Source organism: Onychostruthus taczanowskii, unplaced genomic scaffold (assembly GCF_017590055.1).
Source record: "Onychostruthus taczanowskii isolate IOZ18803 unplaced genomic scaffold, ASM1759005v1 scaffold40, whole genome shotgun sequence".
In the NCBI taxonomy this organism is placed as follows: Eukaryota; Metazoa; Chordata; class Aves; order Passeriformes; family Passeridae; genus Onychostruthus; species Onychostruthus taczanowskii.
In genome coordinates, this window is record NW_024501460.1 from 1,881,589 (window position 1) to 1,893,946 (window position 12,358).

A 12,358-nucleotide genomic window follows, 5' to 3' on the forward strand; every position below is an offset into this window, starting at 1 on the left:
CTCTGTGCAATCAAACCTGGTTAAGTCTAAAGTCTGAGGGTAAAGGCTCTAACCTGGATTTCTAAAATGATTTGCAAATGTGATTAAAACCAGCCTAGTTTTTCATGGTAAATTATGAAAATTATGCATCTGACAGAGATATTAACCTGAGCACTGCCAGTGATTGCATTGCTGTATTCAGCACTCTCCTTTGTCTTTTGTTAGAACAATAGGAGCACAGTCACACATTTGACAGTGTCCCACATAGGGTCTATGTGGGACACAGCCCGATGTGTACTGCACTAGATTCGTGATTCCATACTGTCCTTAATAAAGCTGCCCTACTTTCCTTGTTGCTGTGGTTTTCTAATATTAGAAGTGCTGAGTGCTATCACGTAGCCTTATTAATATTAAAAAAAAAATATTCTCCTCTTACTGAGAGATCCTCATTCATCCACTTTTGGTCATTTGTCCTACACTGAAAGGTGGTGTGTCCTTAAGCATTAGAAGACACATACACAGCTGGAACATTATCCTGTGCACTACAGGTGAGACATGGCACAACTGGAAGTTCCCTGCCACAGCCTTCATTTGGATGCAAAATTATGAAGTCCTTTCATGAGGGTTTATTTAATAAACCACAGTTGCTGCACCAGTTTCTAAAATGCTAGGTATCCATTTTATTCTTAATGATTAATGCCTGAAGCCTGATGATGATATATATAGTTATCTGAAGTATTAAAATACTTTTGAAGAAACATTCTTCTCTTAAATAAAGTTCCTTTGAAGGACATCTTTTAATTGCAAGATGAAGATTAAGCCTCTCTTAAATATTAACAGGGAATTCTGGTGTGGAAATTTTATCTGTTTATCTTGAATTGGGAGTCAGTCTCTAGCAGCTGTGATTTCAAAGACCATCTCAAAGGCATAACCTCATTAAAATAGGTGCCTGGCTGCCTGCCTCGATTTGCAGATTTCATGAGAGTCACTCTCTCCTATTCATTTTGATGGCGATGATTCAGGCCTGGATATCAGAAATCATTTTACCATTGTATTTGTTTGGGCACACGAGGGCAGGACCTGTTCTGAACGAGGCAGAGACAGGGCAAGACAGAAAGAGGAAGAGGAAGCAATTAAGCCTGATTTTAAGAAGGAAGTCTCCAGCTTTGAAAAAGCCAAGAAATAACCTTTGGCTCTTAGGAGAGAGAGAATAGAAAAACCATCTGATGGTTTCTTTGTTATCAGGAAACTGGTGCTCCAAGTTTCTGATTCCCTGAAACACTTGACAGTGCACTGCCCTCACCCCATTGTGGATGGGGACCCAAGGGACCCCAGGAATGGACAGGCTTTCCTCCCCTGACCAGCAGACATTGCTGCTTTCCTGAGGATGACAATGCTCAACTTCTTCACTGCAAGCATTGCAAAGGTTCAATATTTGCCTGGATTGAAGAAAGAACCTCCAGAAATAACACAAAAGAATAGGTTTACTATTGCAGATAAAGGAGAAATAGCAAAGAGCCAACAGCTTATAAACTGGACTGGACTGAATTTACCCTTTGTGTAATTAAACAAGACACGACTGGCCATTATTGATTTAATGAAGCAAGGTCACAGAGCAGGTAATGCAGGCCAGACTTCAACATAATAACATCAGTACAGCTGGCAAATCTAAGGCCTGAGATTTAACAGTTTTACAGTCTTAAAGAGAGTGATTTTAAGGGAGCAATAGCTGTGCAGAGGCACACCAATATCTGAAAATGTCTGAAAGCAAACTGCACTAACCTTGCTTGTGCTACAATCCTAGCATGGACCTAGCTAATGGGTTTTCTCTATTTTATTTTCTCAATGCATAAAAAAGAAAGTTAATGAACTTGCTTTTTTTTTTTTTTCAGATTAAAAATAACCGCAGTACCAATCCAGAGCTCCGATTCCTTGTGCCATAAATTGAAAATTGAAATGGAAACAAATGAGAAAGGCTGCCTAGGATCATAGGATCATACTTCAGGCTGGCAGGGAGCTCAGTAGATAATGCAGTAAATACCACTGCCTCAGTACATTTCCCTTCCTAGCAGGGAAAGAGAAGGCTGGCATTTCATTGTGTCCAGGAAGCTAAGGAATCCAGACCTTTGGACAGATTACAGGAAAAGTGCAAGTTTCAGTACTGAATATCATTAAAATATATGTATGTAAAGATCAGCAGCAGGACAGAAGCCTTTATTAGATGAGAGCACTCTCCAGAGGCAATTAGTTGCGTTAATCTGTTTCCAAGAAAGAGATTGGGATTCAGTATCAGCACCTGGGATTCAGTATCTTTCTAGTAAGCAGAGGATATGGGCTTGCTTCAGCAGGTGGACAGACATTCCTTCCTACTCTGCCTGAATTACCAAGCTTTTGTTAAACAGCAGCAGGTTTTCCATTGTGAAATGGAACTGATTTGCAGCACCCTGGAAGGCTGTACAAGTTTGCAGTATTTAGCATACCTGACAATTAAAAATTATTCATGCAACAGATACATTTTCCTTTAAAACCTGTTCCATTGCTCTTTCCATTAAGGTTTCTTGCAAGTCACATTGAAATCCCAACTACTTTCTGAAACAGGACAGTTAAGGAGGGATTCCAGCATGGAGCAGTCTTGAGTTACACTCCTTGGCCACTTTTCTTAGAGCACAAGAGCTCTTTATTCCAGTGTGTAGGAAATTGAGCAAGGCAGGCTGGAAAATGGCATGGCTGAGCACAGATCTGCTCCTCACACTGAGGAGTGAGAAAGAAATGCGCAAGCAGTGGAAGCAGTGGCAGGTGACCTGGTGGAAGAGTACAGGGATAGGGTTTGTATGTGTAGGGATGGGGTCAGGAAAGCCAAGGCAAAGCTGGAACAGGACTTGGCGAGGGATGTGAGGAATAACAAGAAGGGATTCAATAAGTACTTAGGGCAGAAAATAAAGGCTAAGAAGAGTGTATCCCCCTTACAAGCAAGAGGGGTGAGTTGGTGGCAAGTGATATGGAGAAGGCTGGGGTACTCAATGAATTCTTTACCTCAGCTTTCACTGGCAGTCAGGCTTCCTGATCCTCTCAGTGGGTACGGGGGAAGCGGAGTCCCTTCCACTGTAGGCAAAGAGCAGATTCAGGTTCACTTGATGAAGCTGAATAATCATAAGTCTGTGGGATTGGATGAAATGCATCCCAGGGTCCTGAGGGAACTGACTGCTGTCACTCTCCATCACATCTGAAAGGTCACAACAGTCAGATGAAGTTCCTGGTAACTGGATAAAGGGAAAGATTGCTCCAATTTTTAAAAAGGTGAGGATGGAGGATCTAGGAAACAACAGAGTGGTGGTCCTCACCCTCATGCATTGAAGATCAAGGAGTGGATTCTCCTAGAAGATATGCTAAGGCATATGGTGCAGGGCCAGAGGAGGCTATGAAGATAATGAGAGGGCTGGAGCACCTCTCCTGTGAAGACAAGACTCAGAGAGCTGGAGTTGATCAGCCTGGAGAAGAGAAGGCTTCAGCAAGACCTCTTTGCAGCCTTCTGTTGCATTAAGGGGGTTTATAAAAATAAAGGGAGAGGGACTTTTTCCATGGGTAAAGAATGATAGCAAAAGGAGCAATGCTTTTAAATTGAAAAAGGGCAGGTTTAGATTAAGTATCAGGAAGAAATTTTTTACTGTTAGGGTGGTGAGGCACTGGAACAGGTTGCCCAGGGAAGCTGTGGCTGCCCCATCCCTGGAGGTGTTGAGGCTGGGTTGGATTGGGCTTTGAGCAACCTCATGTGGTGGAAGGTGTCCCTGCCCATGGCAGGGGTGTTGGAACTAGATGCCCTTTAAGGTGCCTTCCAAGCCAAACCATTTTATGATTCCATGACTTCATGATAAAATAGGGCTTTCTAAGAAACTGAACCCTTTGAAATCCCACCCTGCATGGCCAGTCTTAGACATCTAGAAATCACAACACATGCTCGCTTTCATCCACTCCAGCATGAGTTATAAAGTGATGAGTCTCTGCTATTTTCATCCCAAAGTAACATCTCAGATGCCCTGCAAGCAATGTGCAATGTAATATTGCTAAAGTAGTAACCATTTCAGCTGCAGATTACAGCTATTTGCACAGCACTTAACAAGTGTGGTATGACACAAACTACTGCTTAGGCTCCAAACCATTTTTCAGAATTAAGAATTTCTATATGACTCATTCCCACTGTTGGTTTTTTTCCCCCAGTTAAGTACTAATATGACAATCCCCTTCTCCGTGGATCTACTTATATAGTTGAACAACCACGGATTTGCTAAGGTGGCTTAGGGAGTTTTAGCTATTGCTGCCCAGTCCACGGAATTTTTCCAGGGCTTCTGGAGGCCTGGAAGAAGCCCAGGCAAGGCAGTAAATGGATCACGCACATAAAGTTAAATATGCTGTGGGCAGGAATCATGCCTCCTCTGCAGGCCAGTACCTGGTGCTGTGCTCTAGGTCTGTCTCAGGAGTGGCTAGTTTGCTGAAGGAATGGCAAGGATTTCATACGCAGGTACGTAGCAACACATCTGATGATGCAGTGCTTGCATGTTTGCTGGCTCCTGCATCCACCCATGTTTCTGTCAGGAGGGAATGACTGATGTGAGCTTTAAGCACCAATTACACCATCATGGCTCCTGGCTGCACCCATGTAGGTGTGTGTCTACTCCCTGCTTTCATCAGTGATCCATGTACATCTCTGCTAACAGGTTCTCCACCTGCTTCCTCATGTTATTGAACTGTGATAGACAGGAGCTTAGAAAAGCCAGCCAGACCAGAACTGTAAATGTGTACCAGCTCAGTGTCCCATTTTGGGTGCCTAGTTGTCCTCAAGCACCCAAAGAGACCCAACAGAGAACAAAAGAGAACATTACGCTTATTCTCTCTGAGCCTTAATTTGTCCACATGTAAAGTGAGAATACACATTCTTGTCTTCATGGGATGGCACAGGTTATCAAAGAGTGGAAATTGTGCTTGTTTAGATCCTCTTCTGTGCCTTACTGAACAGAACAGCAATGCGCTCACAACTATTCTGTTGATGATGTGGTTTCTTGAAGCTTTGGTGGCTTCCTCACAGCCCAACCACACTTGGCAAACACATCTTCTAAATAAAAGCTCTGAAAAGTGGGAAGGAATAAATGTAAAAATCATACTGAAAAGGCTCAGAGACCCCAGGCATGGTCACAGTTCTCACTGATCAGAACAGAAAAGGGCTGAATGTATTATTAACCCTTTGCTAGCAATGTGGTCTGCTCTAGTTTTTTCTGTTGCAATGTTAGACCATTTAATACTAAAAATGTTAAAGCAATTTCTGCCTTCAGAACTCGGAGTGGGAACTTCTGTGGATTCTCAGTGGAAATGCATTCAAAGAGACGCTAAAACAAACTTGCTCTTCACAAGAACAAATTCCTGTCAACTTGGGAAACTGCCAGTTGTGTGGCATTAGATGTAAAAGAGGACTTGAGCAATTCATCTCAGACATCCTTTCTCATGCTGCGCATTGAAGCTGATGAGTGGATGAGTCAGTACAGCTGAGTAGGAGAACCAGACAGGTTTGAATCACCACTTTTTCACCATCTCTGAAGCAATACTATTTCCATACAAATAATTTCAACCTCAGAGTTATAAAAGAAGCCCAGTAGTGGTGATCACTAACCTCATACCAGAGAAGGAATTGACTAGTTGATGAAAATTCACAGCTGTTTCATGTTTAAAGACACTGGTCTATGTAAAAGGAAATGAGCTAATTAATTTTAAAATCCTGGAAATGGAGAAGTATCTGAAGAGACAGCAAGCTGCATTTCAGCGTTTCTCTGAAGCTATGTCTTATTCAGTTCTTTCCCTTCTTGTTCAGATGGATGTATGAAAGTTTTGAGAAACACAGCTGAGGAGTCTGACTGGATAAATATTTAAAAACCCAAGACAGAACAGATCTTTAAGCACAGAGAAGCAAAAAAGAAGCAGTGTGGGTTCCTGGTACTCCATCAGGTGGATCTTATATTTGTCTTGAGTTGGGCAGACTCTGGAATTGAAAACTCTGCAATAGTTGGGAAGATGCGTTCACACATTTGGAAAGTAAATGGAGAATGTTTATTGACTAAGTGCTATGTGTATGTGTGAGACCACCAACTTTCTGCACTTTACTTATGCTAACAGATAATGCTTATTCAATGCTTGATTGATTTTTATGCCTTTTATTTATACTCTTTAATCTAGTACTTTCAACCTAAAACTACCTTAATAATAATAAAACTAAATACAAAAGCTAAATAAAACATTTCTTTAGATAGTTAAGTAGAACAGTTTTTAATTTTTGCAAACAACTGTATGAGAATTCTGTAGAAGTGTAATTGAGCTGGAATTTCTCACAAAAAGTTGGTAATATACCTATTACAGCCATTGTACAGTGTAGAGACCTGAAGCCACAAAACTCAGCTGAAATAAGTAAAAGAAATAGAATTGTAACTGCCACATTTTATTAGTTTCCTGCAGGATTCATTACAGAACTTAGAAACAGACAAAGGATGTATGAGACTTTCATGGTTTTGTTTCTTTTTCTATGTGCAACTTTATTCTAATAACTTCCTTCTGTTTCCAGAAGAAAAATCAAGAATGAACAAAATCACTGTCTCTGTGTGAGAAATCTCTGGGTGTGTGTCTTCACTGAAGGAAGTTTTAGCAACCTTAAGAACAAAATGCTGGCACTCTTGACAAGTTTGACATGTTTAGAAGTGTGAAGGTATGACATATGGAGTACAAGAGGCTTTGTAGTTCAATACACTCAACCCAGGGAGCCTTGGTCCTGGTTAGACAGAATCTTCAGTGTGAGGCACTTAGTTGTTGTCTTGATCTCTTTTGTTTTGCACAAAAAAAAAAAAAAAGTCTAGCCCAGATTTCTGATTTCAAGTCAGAAGTAACTGTAAGCGTCAGTGATGTGGATTTGAGCAAAGATTCTGCTTTCACTCATGTTTGCAGTTGCCTACAGCGTAGTGAGGACATGGTCTGTATCCTGAAAGGCCAATTGTCCTTCACTGCCTTCCCTCAGTCCTTCTGGGTGCTCATGAGGACAGGCAAGTGTGGCAATAGGTGACCCTATTTCACACAACTAATTGAGAAAGGTTTGACCCTGCTCAATACAATCAGTTTGCAGTATGTCCCCAAATGTCCCTGCAAAAAAATGAGGGGGAGCATGGGGCTGCTGCAGATGTGATAATTCAGGTTACTCACAGGCTGACTTGGCTGCTGGAATGATGAGGGTCGGGTACCATCTGCATCTACCCAGATTAAAGCTTCAAAGTTATGTTAACTTAAATGGAGAAAATAAATTAAAAAGTAAAGCAAGGAAAATTTCTTTCTAGGGAAATAGTGTGTGGGTGAGGATCTGTAGGGATGCAGATTCCCCAGGCAGGTGCAAAGGAGAGCTGCTTTTTATTGCAAAAACCAGGCCTTTTTAAGCAGTCAGGCCTTTCTCAATTACACAGCTTTAAACCATAACAAACATAATTCAACCAACCACCATACACCAAGATATGAACACATGATGGTTATAGAACTTGTTTTTCTACCCCTAATTCAGCTGAGTCTCTTTGCCATAGTCCTTTTCTGCTTAGCCAAAGTAATTGGCCTGAGCCATGATTTTACTAGGCCTTCCTTTTGTAAAGTTTTACTTATTGCTAACAACAGTGAACATAGCAGAATGCATTAATTTCATTGCCTAATGTAATAATTTCATTGCCTAGGCCTCCATTCCCATTTTGAATATGTTACTGGATATTTCCCAAAACCAGGACCTTACATAGAACTTCATAAAGTGGCTGGTGCCTACTAAAACAAAAGCTATATATTGACTAAATAGGCACATAGCATCTACTTCTCTTCAACCATCACATATTTAGCCTGTTACTGTAACCTAGCTTCTTTTCCAGGTTTTTTTATTGTGCACAGATAAGCAATTAAGGCATATATTTCAAATTCTCATCCTGGGAACAACCCCTATCAGCAGGTTTGAATGTTTGATGGAGAGCCCAAAAGCAGTCTTTATATTGTAAAGAAAAGTAATATCCCTGTGGTTCTCTGACAAATAGATCTGGATTGTATTTCTATTGTCAGAAGCCAAAGACATCCACCTCCTTCACTTCAGTGCTAATAGTGCATGGAAAACAAAATATGCTTAACTTGCATCAAGCCTCTCAGTGTCTTAGCTTTTTGTAATAATGAAGTGATGTGAGATGGTGGCAGGAAAAAAAATCACCCTACCTCTTTACAGAGTATGACAGAAGAGTGCTGCCTTCCAAGCATGGTTTTTTGGAACACTTGTGGATTATATTTCCAACATTGTCCCTGGCACATTTCCAGGAGTCTCACATAGGAAAGATTTTTAATTTCTTTTGTCTTACTTTCCTTTTCCCTTTACTTTCTTCTCATTTCTTCCTCCCTTTCCTTCCTTCCCCTTCTCTTCCTTTCTCTTAGGAACTGGTAAAGAAAATAATAAGTGGGAAAACATCTTTATTCTTATCCTCTAATTGGAAGTAGGATGCTTTGTCGTTTTTCTGTCAAAGAGCCAGACAGGCAGCGAGGTAACTGTGTGGCACTCACAAGAGCTGCTGTGCTCTTGTGCCAGCCGATCTGTGCGCACAGCAGGGCAGAGATTCCCCTCTGTGGGAACGAGGTCTGCACAGACCTGCATGAGGCCAATGGGCACACAGTCCTCACCTGCTCCCAGGACCACCTGGCAGCCTCCAGGTTGGTAGGAGGGTGGCTCTGGAGGCACAGCTTTCAGCCCAGACAGGGATGAGCAGGAGCTGGCACAGGGCACCATGCCAGCAGTGCTGGAAGGTTTTCTCTTCTGGAAAGGGAGATTTACAAGGGCATATAGTCATAGGACAAGGGGCAATGGTTTTAAATTGAGAGAAGGTGGGTTTAGATTTGACATTAGGAAGAAATTCTGTGCTATGAGAGTGGTGAGGCACTGGAACAGGTTGCCCAGAGAAGTTGTGGCTGTCCCCTCCCTGGAGGCGTTCAAGGCTGGGTTGGATGAGGCATTGAGCAACCTCATGCGGTGGAAGGTGTCCTTGCCCATGGCAGGGTGACTGGAACTAGATGCTCTTTAAGGTCCTTTACAACCAAAGCCATTCTATGATTTTATGATTCTATGATTCGATGTGTTGCAAGCTTCGTACCTGCTTATGAAATCCCTGACACGCCTTCAGCAAACCCAGCATTCCTGAGACAGACCTAGAGCGCAGCACTAAGTATTGGGTCTGCAAAGAACCCATGATTCCTGCCCACAAGAAATTTAACTTTACGTGCCTTGTCAGTTTACTGCCTTGCCTGGGCTTCTTCCAGGCCTCCAGACACTCTGGACAAATGCTGTGCACTGAGCAACAGTAGCTAAAGCTGCCTAAGCTGCCTTAGCAAATTCGTGGGTTTTGAACTGTGTTAAGTAGATCCATGGAGAAGGGGATTGTCATATTGACGCTTTGCTAGGAAAAAAAAAGGGAGAACCGATGTCCCAGTAAAGCTGAAGAGTCTTGATATTTCTAAGGGAAGTGAATGAACAACAGTCCAGTGTGCCATGGGTGATGAAGGTATTGGCTGGGCATCCCGGGCGAGTGGATGTGGTGGGAAGCACAGGTAATGGAGCTGGAATCCGACCCCGTGCACGGCACTTTTGGGGTTCAGGGCAGCTCCCCTCATGCTCTGGGACATCTCTGTTCTGGAGGACCGTCCCGGGAGGAGACAGAGGCAGGGCGATGGGCACAACCAGCTCACGCCAGTCTGCCGCTGCTGCTCTCCCAGCACTCCTGTGCTTTCACTGGGTCGCGACTCCGACGACTCCCCATCACCACGACCCCTCAGAGGCTCTCCCGTGGGAGAAGAGGTGGGGGAAGGAAGGAAGTCTCCGGAGATGCCGCGATACCGACCCTCCAGGCGGACAGCAAACCCCGGCGGTGCCGCGGAGCGGACCTGTGGGCGATGTCTGCACCGCGTCCCCGCATCCCGGGCCGCTCCGCTCCGCTCCGCGCGGCCGGCCGGGCGGCGGGCGGCCGCCAATGGCGCGGCGGGGGCGGTGCGGGCGGTGCAGGAACACCCGGGAGGTGACAGCGACGCGCCGCCCTCCCGGCGGCGAGCGGGCGCCGGCGAACATGGCAGAGGAGCGGCGCTGAGCCCGCGCCGCCGCCCGGGGAAGGGCGGTCGCCCCTGCGCGCCCCGCGTCCGCCGAAGGGAGCGCAGCGCCGGCGCCTCCGCGGGGCTCTGTGTGATGGTGGGGGCATGGCGGGGCAGCCGGCGGCCGCGGCGCTGCTGAGGCGGGGGGCGGCTGGTCCCGGCCCCGGCGGCGGCAGCAGCAGTAGCAGTGTCGAGCGGGGGCTGCCTCCCTCTCCCCGCTGAGAGAAGGAGGGAGCGCCTCGCCTCGCCGTGCCGCCCGCCGCGCCGCCGCCATGCTGCCCGGGGTGGGGGTGTTCGGCACCGGGCTGACGGCGCGGGTGATCGTGCCGCTGCTGAAGGCGGAGGGCTTCGCCGTGAAGGCGCTGTGGGGCCGCACGCCCGAGGAGGCGGAGGAGCTGGCCAAGGAGATGAGCGTCCCCTTCTACACCAGCCGCATCGACGAGGTGCTGCTGCACCAGGACGTCGACCTGGTCTGCGTCAACCTGCCGCCGCCGCTCACCCGGCAGGTCGCCGTCAAGACCCTGGGTGAGTGCGGCCGGCCGGGGGGCGACCCCGCCTCGGGCTCGGGATTCGCGCTCGCCTCGGGCTGAATGGAATTGAACCTCCCCCCTCGGCGCGGAGTTTTGCCTTCGCTTTACTCTTCAGCCCTCTTCCCCGTGCCCCGTGTCTCCGGAGAGGGGCTGGCCGAGCCGCGGGTGCAGGCCGAGGACCGGAGGGGCGCGGGGGATGGCGCTGCGGCAGCTCGGTGTGACATCCCGTATCTCCGGTCCTCGCCGCGAGGTCCCTCGACACCGGGGACCCGCCCCTCCGCGATGCTCGGTCAAGCCTATGCAGAGCCGGGCCTGACACCCGAGGGTGCGGGAGGAGGGAGCAGGTGTCACCCGTGTCGTGGTAAAAAGGAGAAAGTCGCGGTAAAAGGGAGGAAATAACCATCCCGCCCGCCGGTTCCCATCCCCGCCTGGCCCATGGGAACGGGGATCCGAGCATCGCGCCCGCGCTGCTCGGGGTGCGCGGATGTCCCCGGGACCCCAGCTGCGAACCAGAGAGGGAGGCAGGAAGCGGTGACAGCAGAGGAAACGCTTAGCGAAGCTCACGTACAAAGGGAAGGAGGGACTGAAAAAGTAGGCATGCACTGTGGTGAGCTGCTCTGGTTTCAGGCGTGCAGAAGCGGGCCGCATCTCGCTTTCTCCTCTGTGAGCGCAAGTCTGGGCTTTACTCTTCCAGCTTCGGGATCTCTGGTCCTCGGACAATGGCTTTCCGATGGATTTAAGTGGAAGCACCCTGTGCAGCAAGGCAATCTTAATTTGTCCCCTCAAATATAAGAGACAAAAGGTGAAAATGAGAGGAAAAAGCCGTGAGGTGGTGTGAGCCAGGGTGATTGCTATTGCTCTCAGCCTCATAAACGTGTGTGGTGTGTCGTAGTGTTAAATTGCTACTAGCATACTCATTAGAATTAGTCACCATTCAAATGCTGCTAATATCACAGCCAGCTAGTGTTTTCAACATTTGAAATTATGCAATTAAGGAAATTAAGTCAGTACCTAAAGAAAAAATCCTGCCTCAAGTACAGTGTAGGCATTTGTCTGGAATCTTTGCTCAGTGTTACTTTCTGTACTCAGAAATGCTTGTTCTTTGAGTCAGAACATTTGCTTTTCTTTTATAATACACTTGACTTTTTCCTGAAGATGCTATGCTTGCACCAGAAGCCTGACTTGCTTGCCAGAATGACATGTGAATGAATTTGTAATATAGAAGTCCGTATCCCACTAAACACTATAAAGGACAGTATAAGGTAACAAGGTTTCACATTTGACACACATTAATTTGGCAACAGTTGTGTCAGTTTTCCTGTGACACACTCTTCCTGCAGGTGTTGCTCATGGAAGTGTCCAGGCTTGCCTTGTGCTCTTAGAGGTAGAGTCCCATGAGATTTCAGGCAGACACAAGGCATCTGTTAGAAGAACAGCATTTCTGAAATAATAAAGAAACACAGTTGGTGTGCTTTCTCGCAGAGGGCCAGACACATATCTAGCATGATAATGTAATAATGTTTTGTCCTTCTCCGAATATTTGCAGATTAAATAAGAAAAAAAAAAGTCTGGTCTCAAACATGAGTTGAATTTATGAATGGTTCTATGAATTGATGTAGCTGAGATGTTAATGGTAACTTGCTGATGCAATCTGCGAGCAACAGACTAGAGCAGAAAAA

At 46.0% G+C, this 12,358-nt stretch overlaps 1 protein-coding gene across 1 annotated transcript in view; it reads left to right on the forward strand.

Moving 5' to 3' along the window:
* The first annotated feature begins 10,112 nt into the window (after positions 1-10,112).
* GFOD1 (glucose-fructose oxidoreductase domain containing 1) overlaps positions 10,113-12,358 on the forward strand; it is a 71,437-nt gene continuing 69,191 nt past the window's right edge. The window contains exon 1 of the mRNA XM_041413160.1: positions 10,113-10,674. Coding sequence (XP_041269094.1) covers positions 10,422-10,674 — 253 coding nt within the window. The 5' untranslated portion in view covers positions 10,113-10,421. The remainder of the gene's footprint in view (positions 10,675-12,358) is intronic.